Genomic DNA, 18,289 nt, shown 5'->3' with positions numbered 1-18,289 from the left:
ACACACACATACAGTGACACACACACACACAAACACAGTGACTCACACACACGCACTGTGACTGAGACACACATTGACTCACACACACACACACGGTGACTCTCTCTCACACACACACACACACACACACACAGTGACTCACACACAGACACACAGACTCTCTCACACACACAGTGACTCACACACGCACACACAGTGACACACACACACACCGAGACTCTCTCTCACACACACACACACTGACTCACACACACACACAGTGACACACACACACACAGTGACTCAAACACACACACACAGTGACTCAGACACACAGTGACTCACACACACGCACACAGTGACTGAGACACACATTGACTCACACACACACACACACACACACAGTGACTCTCTCTCTCACACACACACACACACACACACACAGTGACTCACACACACACACACAGACTCTCACACACACACAGTGACTCACACACACACACACACACAGTGACTCTCTCTCACACACACACACACACACACACAGTGACTCACACACACACACACAGACTCTCACACACACACAGTGACTCACACACACACACACAGTGACACACACACACACCGAGACTCTCTCTCACACACACACACTGACTCACACACACATACAGTGACACACACACACACAGTGACTCAAACACACACACACACACACAGTGACTCAGACACACAGTGACACACACACACCCAGTGACTCTCTCTCACACACGCACACAATGACTCACACACACACACACACACACACAGACTCTCACTCACACACACACACACTGACTCACACACACATACAGTGACACACACACAGTGACTCATACACACACACACAGTGACTGAGACACACAGTGACTCACACACACACACACAGTGACTCTCTCTCACAGACACACACAGTGACTCACACACACACACACAGTGACTCACACACACAAACACACACAGTGACTCACACACACACAGTGACGCACACACACACACACACACACACACATAGTGACACACAGACACACACAGTGACTCACACACACACACAGTGACTCACACACACATATTGACACACACACACAGTGACTCACACACACAGTGACTCACACACACACACACACAGACAGTGACTCTCTCTCACACACACACACAGTGACTCACACACACACACACACAGTGACTCTCACATACACACAGTCTCTCTCACACACACACACACATGCACAGTGAGTCAGACACACACACACAGTGACTCACACACACAAACACACACAAAGTGACTCACACACACACACAATGACTCTCACACACACAGTGACTCACACACACACACAGTGCCTCACACACACACACAGTGACTCGCCCACACACACACACACAGTGACACACACACACACACACAGTGACTCACACACACAAACACACACACACAGTGACACACACACACACACAGTGACACACACACAGTGACTCACACACACACACAGTGACTCACACACACAAACACACACACAACGTGCCTCACACACACACACACACAGTGACTCACACACACAAACACACACACAGTGACTCACACACACACACACAGTGACTCTCACACACACAGTGACACACACACACACAGTGACTCTCACACAAACACACACACAGTGACTGACACACACACACAGTGACTCACACACACAAACATACACACACCCTGACTCACACCCACACACAAACTCGTACACTGATTGACACACACACACACACAAACACATACAGTGATTCACACGCAAACTCACACATAGTGACTCACACACACACAAACATACACAGTGACTCACACACACACACTCATACCCAGTGATTCACACACAGACAAGAACACACACCTTGAATCACTCATACACACACAAACTCATACACTGACTCACATACACACTCATACACAGTGATTCACACACAAACTCGCACATAGTGACTCACACACACACACACAGATTCACAAACATACACAGTGACTCACACACCCACAAACACACACGCACACAAACTCATACACAGTGCCTCTCACAGAAACTCATACACAGTGAATCATACACACAGTGACTCACACACACACACAGTGACTCACACACAAACACACAGTGACTCACACACACAAACACACACACACTGTGACTCACACACACAAACACACACACAGTGACTCACGCACACACACAAACTCGTACACTGATTCACACACAAACTCACACATAATGACTCACACACATACACATACACAGTGACTCACACACACTCATACACAGTGATTCACACACACACAAACACAGTGACTCACACTCACACACACAAACCCATACCCAGTGATACACACACACAGAACACACACACACACACACTCATACACAGTGCCTCTCACAGAAACTCATACACAGTGAGTCATACACACACACACAAACACACACACACAGTGACTCACACACACAGTGACTCACACACACACACACACAGAGTGACTCACACACACACAGTGACTCACACACACAAACACACACACACTGTGACTCACACACACACACTGTGACTCACACACACAAACACACACACAGTGACTCACGCACACACACAAACTCGTACACTGATTCACACACACACACAGTGACTCACACACACACACACACACAGTGGCTCACACACGCACACACAGTGACTCACACACACAAACACACACACACTGTGACTCACACACATACACAGTGACTCACACACACAAACACACACAGTGACTTACACACACACACACAAACCCATACCCAGTGATTCACACACACACAAGAACACACACCCTGACTCACACAGTGACTCACACACACACACACTCACACACAGAAACACATACACAGTGACTCACGCACACACAAACACACACACAAACTCATACACAGTGCCTCTCACAGAAACTCATACACAGTGTGTCATACACACACAAACACATACACAGTGATTCACACACACACAAAGCGACTCACACATAGTGACTCACACACACACACAAACGTTTTTACAGTAACTCACAAGGAAACACAAACTCATACACAGTAACTTACACACACACACAAACTCATTTACAGCAACTCACACACACACAATCTCATACACAGTAACTCACACAAACACACAACTCATAAGAGTAACCCACACACACATAAACTCATACACAGTAACTTATGTACACAAGCAAACTTATACACAGTAACTCAAGCAAACACAAACGCATACACAGTGAATCTCACCACACAAACCCATACACAGCGATTCTCACAAACACAGTGACTCACACACAAACTCATACACAGTGACACACACAAACACATACACAGTGACACACACAAACATGCACACAGTGACACACATACAAGCATACTCATACACAGACTCTCACACACACAAACTCATATAGTGACACACATGCACACACAAACTCATACACACAGACACATACACACAAACGCATAGTGATTCACACACACTCAGACATTCAGACATATACACAAACTCATACACAGAGACTCACACACAAACTCATACACAGTGACACACACAAACACATATACCGTGACTCTCACACACATACACAGTGATTCACATGCACACGCAAACTCACACATAGTGACTCACACACACATACAAACTCACACAGTGACTCACGCACACACACATACAAACCCATACACAATGACTCACACACACACAAACTGATACACTGTGACTCTGAAACACACACACAAACTCAATCACAGTGACTCTCACATGTACACACAAACTGATACACAGTAAAGCACACACACAAACGCATACACAGTAACATACACACACAAACTCATACACAGTGACACACACACACACACTCATACACAGTAATTCACACACACACACTCACTCTCTCAAATCCATACACAGTAACTCACACGCAAGCACAAAGTCATACACAGTGACTTTCACACACAAACTCATCACGCACACATACAAACTCATAAACTGTGACTTTCACAAACACACAAACTCTTACACAGTAACTCACACACACACAAACACACACAGTAACTCACACACACACACAGTGACTCTCACACACACACACACACACACACACATAGTGACACACAGACACACACACAGTGACTCACACACACACACAGTGACTCACACACACATACTGACTCACACACACAGTGACTCACGCACACACACACACAGACAGTGACTCTCTCTCTCTCTCTCTCTCACACACACACACAGTGACTCACACACACACAGTGACTCTCACACACACAAACACACAGTCTCTCTCTCTCACACACACACACACACACACACAGTGACTCACACACACACACAGTGACTCGCACACACACACACAGTGACTTACACACACACACAGTGACTCTCTCTCACACACGCACACAATGACTCACACACACACACACACACACACAGACTCTCTCATACACACACACACTGACTCACACACACACATACAGTGACACACACACACACAGTGACTCATACACACACACACAGTGACTGAGACACACAGTGACTCACACACACACACAGTGACTCTCTCTCACACACACACACACAGTGACTCACACACACAAACACACACAGTGACTCACACACACACACACACACAGTGACTCTCACACACACACACATAGTGACACACAGACACACACACAGTGACTCACACACACACATACAGTGACACACACACACACACACACACAGTGACTCACACACACACAGTGACTGAGACACACATTGACTCACACACACAGGCTCTCTCTCTCACACACACACACACACACAGTGACTCAAACACACACACACACAGACTCTCACACACACACAGTGACTCACACACGCACACACAGTGACTCACACACACACACAGACTATCACACACACACAGTGACTCACACACGCACACACAGTGACACACACACAGTGACTCACACACACACACACACACAGTGACTCAGACACACAGTGACACACACACACACACACACAGTGACTCTCTCTCTCACACGCACACAATGACTCACACACACACATACTGACTCACACACACACATACAGTGACACACACACACACACACAGTGACTCACACACACACACAGTGACTGAGACACACAGTAACTCACACACACACACAGTGACTCTCTCTCACACACACACACATGGTGACTCACACACACACACACAGTGACTCACACACACAAACACACACAGTAACTCACACACACACACAGTGACTCTCACACACACACACACTCACACACACATAGTGACACACAGACACACACACAGTGACTCACACACACACAGAGTGACTCACACACACATATTGACTCACACACACAGTGACTCACACACACACACACACAGTGACTCTCACACACACAAACACACAGTCTCTCTCACACACACAAACACACACACAGTGACTCACACACACACACACACAGTGACTCTCACACACACACACACACAGTGACTCACACACACACACATTGACTTACACACACACACAGTGACTCACACACACACAGTGACTCACACACACACACAGTGACTCACACACACACACAGTGACTCGCCCACACCCACACCCACACACCCAGTGACTCACACACACACACAGTGACTCACACACACAAACACAGACACACAGTGACACACACACACACAGTGACACACACACACAGTGACTCACACACACACACACAGTGACTCTCTCTCTCACACACACACACACACACACTGACTCACACACACATACAGTGACACAAAAACTCACAGTGACTCACACATGCACACACACACAGTGACTCAGACACACAGTGACTCACACACACACACACACACAGTGACTCTCTCTCACACACACACACAGTGACTCACACACACACACAGTGACACACACACACACACAGACTCTCTCACACACACACACACACTGACTCACACACACACATACAGTGACACACACACACACAAACACAGTGACTCACACACACGCACTGTGACTGAGACACACATTGACTCACACACACACACACGGTGACTCTCTCTCACACACACACACACACACACACAGTGACTCACACACAGACACACAGACTCTCTCACACACACAGTGACTCACACACGCACACACAGTGACACACACACACACCGAGACTCTCTCTCACACACACACACACTGACTCACACACACACACAGTGACACACACACACACAGTGACTCAAACACACACACACAGTGACTCAGACACACAGTGACTCACACACACGCACACAGTGACTGAGACACACATTGACTCACACACACACACACACACACACACACAGTGACTCTCTCTCACACACACACACACACACACAGTGACTCACACACACACACACAGACTCTCACACACACACAGTGACTCACACACACACACACACACAGTGACTCTCTCTCACACACACACACACACACACACAGTGACTCACACACACACACACAGACTCTCACACACACACAGTGACTCACACACACACACACAGTGACACACACACACACCGAGACTCTCTCTCACACACACACACTGACTCACACACACATACAGTGACACACACACACACAGTGACTCAAACACACACACACACACACAGTGACTCAGACACACAGTGACACACACACACCCAGTGACTCTCTCTCACACACGCACACAATGACTCACACACACACACACACACACACACAGACTCTCACTCACACACACACACACTGACTCACACACACATACAGTGACACACACACAGTGACTCATACACACACACACAGTGACTGAGACACACAGTGACTCACACACACACACAGTGACTCTCTCTCACAGACACACACAGTGACTCACACACACACACACAGTGACTCACACACACAAACACACACAGTGACTCACACACACACAGTGACTCACACACACACACACACATAGTGACACACAGACACACACAGTGACTCACACACACACACAGTGACTCACACACACATATTGACACACACACACAGTGACTCACACACACAGTGACTCACACACACACACACACAGACAGTGACTCTCTCTCACACACACACACAGTGACTCACACACACACACACACACACAGTGACTCTCACATACACACAGTCTCTCTCACACACACACACACACACACAGTGAGTCAGACACACACACACAGTGACTCACACACACAAACACACACAAAGTGACTCACACACACACACAATGACTCTCACACACACAGTGACTCACACACACACACAGTGCCTCACACACACACACAGTGACTCGCCCACACACACACACACAGTGACACACACACACACACACAGTGACTCACACACACAAACACACACACACAGTGACACACACACACACACAGTGACACACACACACAGTGACTCACACACACACACAGTGACTCACACACACAAACACACACACAACGTGCCTCACACACACACACACAGTGACTCACACACACAAACACACACACAGTGACTCACACACACACACACAGTGACTCTCACACACACAGTGACACACACACACAGTGACTCTCACACAAACACACACACAGTGACTGACACACACACACAGTGACTCACACACACAAACATACACACACCCTGACTCACACCCACACACAAACTCGTACACTGATTGACACACACACACACACAAACACATACAGTGATTCACACGCAAACTCACACATAGTGACTCACACACACACAAACATACACAGTGACTCACACACACACACTCATACCCAGTGATTCACACACAGACAAGAACACACACCTTGAATCACTCATACACACACAAACTCATACACTGACTCACATACACACTCATACACAGTGATTCACACACAAACTCGCACATAGTGACTCACACACACACACACAGATTCACAAACATACACAGTGACTCACACACCCACAAACACACACGCACACAAACTCATACACAGTGCCTCTCACAGAAACTCATACACAGTGAATCATACACACAGTGACTCACACACACACACAGTGACTCACACACAAACACACAGTGACTCACACACACAAACACACACACACTGTGACTCACACACACAAACACACACACAGTGACTCACGCACACACACAAACTCGTACACTGATTCACACACAAACTCACACATAATGACTCACACACATACACATACACAGTGACTCACACACACTCATACACAGTGATTCACACACACACAAACACAGTGACTCACACTCACACACACAAACCCATACCCAGTGATACACACACACAGAACACACACACACACACACACACACTCATACACAGTGCCTCTCACAGAAACTCATACACAGTGAGTCATACACACACACACAAACACACACACACAGTGACTCACACACACAGTGACTCACACACACACACACACAGAGTGACTCACACACACACAGTGACTCACACACACAAACACACACACACTGTGACTCACACACACACACTGTGACTCACACACACAAACACACACACAGTGACTCACGCACACACACAAACTCGTACACTGATTCACACACACACACAGTGACTCACACACACACACACACACAGTGGCTCACACACACACACACAGTGACTCACACACACAAACACACACACACTGTGACTCACACACATACACAGTGACTCACACACACAAACACACACAGTGACTTACACACACACACACAAACCCATACCCAGTGATTCACACACACACAAGAACACACACCCTGACTCACACAGTGACTCACACACACACACACTCACACACAGAAACACATACACAGTGACTCACGCACACACAAACACACACACAAACTCATACACAGTGCCTCTCACAGAAACTCATACACAGTGTGTCATACACACACAAACACATACACAGTGATTCACACACACACAAAGCGACTCACACATAGTGACTCACACACACACACAAACGTTTTTACAGTAACTCACAAGGAAACACAAACTCATACACAGTAACTTACACACACACACAAACTCATTTACAGCAACTCACACACACACAATCTCATACACAGTAACTCACACAAACACACAACTCATAAGAGTAACCCACACACACATAAACTCATACACAGTAACTTATGTACACAAGCAAACTTATACACAGTAACTCAAGCAAACACAAACGCATACACAGTGAATCTCACCACACAAACCCATACACAGCGATTCTCACAAACACAGTGACTCACACACAAACTCATACACAGTGACACACACAAACACATACACAGTGACACACACAAACATGCACACAGTGACACACATACAAGCATACTCATACACAGACTCTCACACACACAAACTCATATAGTGACACACATGCACACACAAACTCATACACACAGACACATACACACAAACGCATAGTGATTCACACACACTCAGACATTCAGACATATACACAAACTCATACACAGAGACTCACACACAAACTCATACACAGTGACACACACAAACACATATACCGTGACTCTCACACACATACACAGTGATTCACATGCACACGCAAACTCACACATAGTGACTCACACACACATACAAACTCACACAGTGACTCACGCACACACACACACAAACCCATACACAATGACTCACACACACACAAACTGATACACTGTGACTCTGACACACACACACAAACTCAATCACAGTGACTCTCACATGTACACACAAACTGATACACAGTAAAGCACACACACAAACGCATACACAGTAACATACACACACAAACTCATACACAGTGACACACACACACACACTCATACACAGTAATTCACACACACACACTCACTCTCTCAAATCCATACACAGTAACTCACACGCAAGCACAAAGTCATACACAGTGACTTTCACACACAAACTCATCACGCACACATACAAACTCATAAACTGTGACTTTCACAAACACACAAACTCTTACACAGTAACTCACACACACACAAACTCATACACAGTAACTTACGCACACAAGCAAACTTTTCCACAGTAACTCACACACACACAAACTCATACACAGTGAATCTCACCACACAAACTCATACACCGTGACTCTCACACACACACAAACTCATACATAGTGACACACACACAAATACATGCATAGTAACACACACACAAGCATAATCATACACAGACTCTCACACAGACAAAAACTCATACAGTGACACAAACGCACACACAAACACATACACACTGACACACACACACAAACTCATAGTGATTCACACAACACACAAAGACATTCATACACACACAAAAACTCGGTGATTCACACACACACGCAAATTCATACACCGAGATATTCACACACTCACACACAAACTCATACCAAGTGACTCACCCACACATACACAAAACTCATACATAGTGATTCACAAACATACACACACAAACCCATACACAGTGACACACATATTCACACAAACTCATACACAGTGACTCACACACATACACACAAACACACACACACACATACACACAAATGCATACACATTGACCCACAGAAATACACACAAATGCATACACAGAGACACACACACACACACACACAAACTCAAACACAGTGGCTCACACATGCACAAACTCACACACGGACTCACACACACACACACACAAACCCATACACCGTTACACACACAAACCCATACACAGTAACTACGCACATGCAAACAGTGACTCGCATTTGTTTTATTTAGGGTACCCAATTATTTTTTTCCACTTAAGGGGAAACGACCTACCCTGAACATCTTTGGGATGTGGGGGTGAAACCCACGCAGACATGAGGAGGATGTGCAAACTCCACTCGGACAGTGACCTGGGGCCTGCACCGAAACCGGGTCCTCGGCGCCATAGGCAGCAGTGCTAACCACTGTGCCACCGTGCCGCCCTTCACACTGTCTCACACACACAAACTCATACACAATAACACAAACTCATACACAGTAACTCACACACAAACCCATACACAGTAACTCACACACAAACACAAACTAATACACAGTAGCTCACACAAACACAAACTAATACACCGTAACTCACACACAAACTAATGCACAGTAACTCACACAAATACAAACTAATGCACAGTTTGTCACACACACAAACTCATACACAGTAACTCACACACACCAACTCATACACAGTAACTCACATACACACAGCACACATACAAACTCATGCACAGTAACACACACACACAAACTCAAACTAATACACAGTAACTCACACACAAAACTCATACACAGAAACTCACACACACAAACTCATACACAGTAACTCACACACAAAAACTCATATACAGAGACATTCACATACACACACAAACTTATACAGAGTGACACACAGGCACAGACAGAAAAACTCATACACAGTGACTCATGCACACACACAAACTCATACACTGACTCACAAACACACAAACCCTACACTGTGACACACGCAAACTCAGGCACACACAAACGAAGAAACAATGACTCACTTTTTTTAATTCAGAGTACCCAATTTTTTTTTTCCAATTAAGGGGCAATCCACCTACCCTGAACATCTTTGGGTTGTGGGGGTGCGACGCACGCAGACAGGAGGTGGATATACACTCACACAAACTCACACACTGTGACTCTCACACACACACACAAACTCATACAAAGTGACGCTCACACACACAAAATCATACACAGTGACGCTCACAAACACAAACTGAAACACAATAACTCACACAGAAACAGAAACTCATACAAAGTAACTCACACACACTCAAACTCATACACAGAGACATTCACACACACACACAAACTCATACATAGTGACTCTCACACACACACACAAACTCATACACAGCGACTCACACGTACACACAAACTCATACACAGTGACTCACACATGCAAACACATACACAGTAACTCACACACAAAACTCACACACACAGTGACTTTCACACACACACACAGAAACCCGGACACAGTGACTCACACATACACAAACTCATACACACTGAATCACACACATACACAAAGAATTATGCGTAGTATCTCACACACAAACTCATACACGGTAACTCACACAGAAACACAAACTCATACACAGTGGCACACACAAACCCATACACAGTGACTCTCAAACACTCACACAAACTCATACACAGTGACTCACACATACAAACACATACACAGTAACTCACACACAAAACTCACACACGCAGTGACTTTCACACACACACAGAAACCCGGACACAGTGACTCACACATACACAAACTCATACACACTGAATCACACACATACACAAAGAATTATGCGTAGTATCTCACACACAAACTCATACACGGTAACTCACACAGAAACACAAACTCATACACGGTAACTCACACAGAAACACAAACTCATACACAGTGGCACACACAAATTCATACACAGTGACTCTCACACTCTCACTCAAACCCATAGACAGTGACTCTCACACATAACCCCATACAGAGTGACACACACACACAAAAGCATACACAGTAACTCACAAAGAAACACAAACTCATACACAGTGAATTTCACACATACACACAAACTCATACACAGTATCTCACACACACAAACTCATACACAGTAACTCACACAGAAACACAAACTCATACAGAGTGACACACACACAAACTCACACACAGTGACTCTCAAACACTCACACAAACTCACACACAGTGACTCTCAAACACTCACACAAACTCACAAACAGTGACTCTCAAACACTCACACAAACTCATACACAGTGACGCTCACACACACAAACTCAACACAGTAACTCACTCAGAAACAGAAGCTCATACAAAGTAACTCACACACGCTCAAACTCATACACAGAGACATTCACACTCACACACAAACACATACATAGCGACTCTCACACACAAACACACACACAGTGACTCACACACACACACAAACTCTGACACAGTGACACACACACAAACCCATACACAGTGACTTGCACACACAGATTCATACTCAGTAATTGACACAAACAAACTCATAGATAGTCAGTCACACACACAAACTCAGACACAGTGACACACACAAACTCATACACAGTGACACACACACACACAACGTCATGCACAGTAACTCTTACACACACACACACTCATACACAGTGACTCGCAGACACACACACAAACTCCGACACAGTGACTCACACACACACAAACTCTGACACAGTGACTCACACACACACAAACTCATACACAGTGACACACAAACGCAGACACAGTGACTCACACACACACACACTCATACACAGTGACTCGCATACGCACACACAAACTCCGACACAGTGACTCACACACACAAAAACTCGTGCACAGTGACTCTCACACACACACAAACCCATGCACAGTGACTCTGACACACATATAAACTCATACACAGTGACTCTCACACACACACAGACTTGCACACTCACTCCCACACACTCATGCACAGAGACACTCACACTTACTCACACAGTCACATGCACACACTCTTGCTCACCCTTCCCTTCTTGTCTCTCTCTACCTCCTTCGTCTATTCTCTCTCACTCTCACTGTCTCACTCCCTTTTTCTCCCTCCCTCCCCTTCAGTTTCTTCCCTCCCTCCCTCTCCCTCCTCCTTCACTCTCTCTTCCCCCTCCCTCCCTTCCCGCCTCTCCTGTCCGCTCACCATTTCCTCTCCCTCTCTCCCCTCCCTCATTTCTCTCCCCCTCCTTCTCTTCTCTCCCCCCTCCTTCCCCTCCCCCTCTGTCCCGATCTCTCTCTCCCTCCGTCCCTCTCCTGCTCTCCTCCGTCCCATCTCTCTATCCCCCTCCCTCCCCCTCCCTCCCTCCCTCTCTCTCCCCATCCCTCCCTCTCTCTCCCCCTCCATTCCACCCTCTCTTGCCTCCCTCCATCCCTCTCTCCCCTCCCTCTTTCTCCCCTCCCTCCTTGGCTCTCCTCTCCCTCTCTCTCCCACTCCCTCCCTCTCTCTCCCCCTCCCCCTTCCCACTCTTCCCCTCCCTCCATCTCTCCCCCTCTCTCCCTCCCTCTCTCTCCCCTCCCCACCTCCCTCAATCTCCCCCTCCCTCACTCCCCCTTTCTGCCTCTCACTCCCTCCCACACTCACTCTCCACCTCCCTCCCTCACTCTCCCCCCCTCCCTCTCTCGCCACTTCCCTCCCACTCTCCCTCACTCTCTCTCCCCCACCCTTCCTCTCTCTCCCCCTCCCTCTCTCCCTCCCTCCCTCTCCCCCACCCTCCCTCTCTCTCCCCCTCTCTTCCTCTCTCCCCCATCCCTCTCTCACCACCTCCCTCCCTCTCTCCCTCCCTTTCTCTCCCCCAACCTCCCTCTCTCTCCCCCTCCCTCTCTCTCCCCCTCCCTCACTCTCCCTCACTCTCCCTCTCGCTCCCCTCTCTACACATTCTGTGTGACTCTTACCAACTGCTGTGTAATATGCCGCAAATCCAGTGTAGCGTTCCTCATTGGAGAAATCGGATAAAAACATCACCCGCATCCAGTTTCCAGTGGTGTAGTACTCAAAGGGGAATTGGAACTCCATCTCCACTCTGTCCTTGCTGCCACAGATTGGGGGATGAAGAGCTTCATCACAAAAAACCTGGGTGGGATTGGCAGGAAATGATTGGCATCTCTTCAAATGTGAGATCCTCAAAGAGACAGAGAGGGATAGAGGGAAGCAGGGATGGAAGGAGGGAATTTTGTGGGAGGGTGAAATAGACAGACAGACTGAGGGACACAGAGGGACATACGGATATGCAGTGAATGAAATGAAAATCGCTTATTGTCACAAGTAGGCTTCAAATGAAGTTACTGTGAAAAGCCCCTAGTCGCCACATTCCGGCGCCTGTTCGGGGAGGCTGCTACGGGAATTGAACCATGCTGCTGGCCTGCCTTGGTCTGCTTTCAAAGCCAGCGATTTAGCCCTGTGCTAAACAGGCCATTTGGCCCACTCACTCCACACGTCTTGCACATCTCATCCTACTATTATTACCTTTCTATCCCTTCATCCTTCCTGTCCATATCCGGTTTTCCCCTGAAATACATCAGCACTCGATCAAAGGTCAGGAGATCCGACAAGGTGATTCAAACGGAGGTTTATTTTTTTGTTTATTCATCCACGGGACGCGAGCATCGCCGGCTGGGCCAGCGTTTATTGCCCATCCCTAATTGCCCTTGAGGGGGCCAGTTAAGAGTCAACCACATTGCTGTGGGTCTGGAGTCACGTGTAGGCCAGACCGCGTAAGGACGGCAGATTTCCTTTCCCAAAGGACATTAGCGAACCAGACGGGTTTTTACAACAATCGACAATGGTCATCGTTCGACTATAAATCCGATTATTTTAGTGAGTTTGAATTCCACCACCTACTGTGGTGGGATTCGAATCCAGGTCCACAGAGCATTATCCTAGGTCTCGGGATGACTAGTCCAGCGACAATACCACTATGCTACCGCCTCTCCTCAATTATCACCGACAGATCCCAACCGTGACAACAGATCATGCCGGCCCCAATGTGGGCCGGTTTTAAAGAGTGAGTTCTATAGACCCCAACATATAGGGTCATCCCCATGGGTACCGTGAGGGTTGTTTACATACTCCCTGTGACAACGACCTCCTCATCCTCACCACTCTCTCCGGATAAGCAAGTGTCTCCTGAGCTCCTGATTAGATTCCTCGCTATTGTCTTAGACTCCTGTTTTGCTTCCCCCCCCCTCCCCCTCCCCCTTCCCCCCCTCCCCCTCACCACAAGGGGAAACACCCCCTCTGTGTCAGCTCGATCAAAACCTTTCAAAATGTTAACTGTGACACACTTCAGCATTCTTTTTCCTCTGTCCGAGGAGATAGACCAGCTCAACATGGTATCAGCTTTGCAAATAGTTTGTGCAACCTCTCAGGTGCCTTTACATCTTATAATAGATGAGGAGATAAACAGAGACAGGTGATAAACATACAAAGCTATGTTGGAGAGTCAGTCGGATAGATAGTGAGAGAGCGAGAGAGATAAACAAACCTCTGGACAGACAGATAGAGGAAACAGATGATGGATAAACAGAGCGAGGTAGTTGAGAGACAGGAATGGATAGACAGATACAGAGAGAGATAAGTTTGAAATTAATGGGTGGATAATGGATATACTGACATTTATCAAGAATTAAGACTTATAGCGGAGAAAAATAAGACACACAGGAAGCAAACCGCTATTTGGACGAGAGGCTCATCATTCAATCCATGAAGACTGAAGCACTGTTTGCCACAGAAAATGATTACCTGCACATGATCATAGGCACAATCTGGGGATGGCTCAATGTCGATGTGGGTGAAGGACAGTCTGATGCCGTAGCCAGTCGCAACCTGGATCTCCCAGCTCTGCTGGATATCGTCGGGGTAACCCTGCGGGTAATTGCGAGAAATGATCTGGCCTTGCAGCCCGCTCAACGAGATGATGCAGGAGGCCGAAGGAAGCAAGAGGAGAGATAAAGTCAGCCTAAAGCAGCGAGAGGGAGAGACACATAGACACAAAGTGACTACACCGAGGCAAACAGGATAGCGGACATAAATATTCCTCATTGTTCCAGATTACTTACTCTTCCACTTCCTGCCCAATTCATACCCTTATCCACATAACCATCTGCAGTGTCAGAGGGTCAGCACTGAGGGAGTGCTGCACTATCAGATGGTCAGTACTGAGGGGGTGCCACACTGTCAGAGGGTCAGTACTGAGGGAGTGCCGCACTGTCAGAGGGTCAGTACTGAGGGAGCGCTGCACTGTCAGAGGGTCAGTACTGAGGGAGTGCTGCACTGTCAGAGGGTCAGTACTGAAGGAATGCTGCACTGTCAGAGGATCAGTACTGAGGGAGTGCCGCACTGTCAGAGGGTCAGTACTGAGGGAGGTCCGCACTGTCAGAGGGTCAGTACTGAGGGAGTGCTGCACTGTCAGAGGGTCAGTACTGAGGGAGTGCTGCACTGTCAGAGGGTCAGTACTGAGGGAGTGCTGCACTGTCAGAGGGTGAGTACTGAGGGAGTGCTGCACTGTCAGAGGGTGAGTACTGAGGGAGTGCTGCACTGTCAGAGGGTGAGTACTGAGGGAGTGCTGCACTGTCAGAGGGTGAGTACTGAGGGAGTACTGCACTGTCAGAGGGTGAGAACTGAGGGAGTGCTGCACTGTCAGAGGGTCAGTACTGAGGGAGTGCTGCACTGTCAGAGGGTCAGTACTGAAGGAATGCTGCACTGTCAGAGGATCAGTACTGAGGGAGTGCTGCACTGTCAGAGGGTCAGTACTGAGGGAGTGCTGCACTGTCAGAGGGTCAGTACTGAGGGAGTGCTGCACTGCCAGAGGGTCAGTACTGAGGGAGCGCTGCACTGTCAGAGGGTCAGTACTGAGGGAGTGCCGCACTGTCAGAGGGTCAGTACTGAGGGAGTGCTGCACTGTCAGAGGGTCAGTACTGAGGGAGTGCTGCACTGTCAGAGGGTCAGTACTGAGGGAGCGCTGCACTGTCAGAGGGTCAGTACTGAGGGAGTGCTGCACTGTCAGAGGGTCAGTACTGAGGGAGCGCTGCACTGTCAGAGGGTCAGTACTGAGGGAGTGCCGCACTGTCAGAGGGTCAGTACTGAGGGAGTGCTGCACTGTCAGAGGGTCAGTACTGAGGGAGTGCCGCACTGTCAGAGGGTCAGTACTGAGGGAGGTCCGCACTGTCAATGCGTCAGTATTCTCACCACCCTCTGAGTGAAAATTCCTTTTCTCAAATGCCCTCGGAATGTCCTGCCTCTCACTATAAAGCTATGCCTCCTTGTGATTGACCCCTCAACCAAGTGGTATAGCCGCTTCCTGTTTCCCCTGTCCAAATCCCTCATAATCGTATACACCTCAATCATATCCCCCCCCCCTCAGCCTTCTCTGCTCGACAGTAAACAATCCCAGCCTATCCAGTCTGTCATCGCTCAGATGCTACATGCCAGGCAGAATCCTGGTGAATCTCCTCTGCACCACCTCCTTCCTATAGCGAGGTGCCCAGAACTGCACACAGTGCTGCAGCAGTGGCCTAACCAGTGTTTTATACAGCTCCAACATAACCTCCTTG

The 18,289-nt window shown here is 47.6% G+C and overlaps 1 protein-coding gene across 1 annotated transcript in view; it reads right to left on the bottom strand.

The window, feature by feature from the left end:
* LOC140402471 (complement C1s subcomponent-like) overlaps positions 1 to 18,289 on the bottom strand; it is a 91,714-nt gene that overhangs the window by 69,709 nt on the left and 3,716 nt on the right. The window contains exons 2-3 of the mRNA XM_072490286.1: positions 16,479 to 16,695; positions 14,633 to 14,810 (exon numbers count right to left, since the gene is read on the bottom strand). Of these exons, the coding sequence (XP_072346387.1) occupies positions 14,633 to 14,810; positions 16,479 to 16,695 (395 nt within the window). The remainder of the gene's footprint in view (positions 1 to 14,632; positions 14,811 to 16,478; positions 16,696 to 18,289) is intronic.

The sequence above is a fragment of the Scyliorhinus torazame genome, chromosome 25 (genome assembly GCF_047496885.1).
Source record: "Scyliorhinus torazame isolate Kashiwa2021f chromosome 25, sScyTor2.1, whole genome shotgun sequence".
In the NCBI taxonomy this organism is placed as follows: Eukaryota; Metazoa; Chordata; class Chondrichthyes; order Carcharhiniformes; family Scyliorhinidae; genus Scyliorhinus; species Scyliorhinus torazame.
Note: the sequence above shows the minus strand (reverse complement) of the source record. Positions and strands in the feature narration are given on the sequence as shown.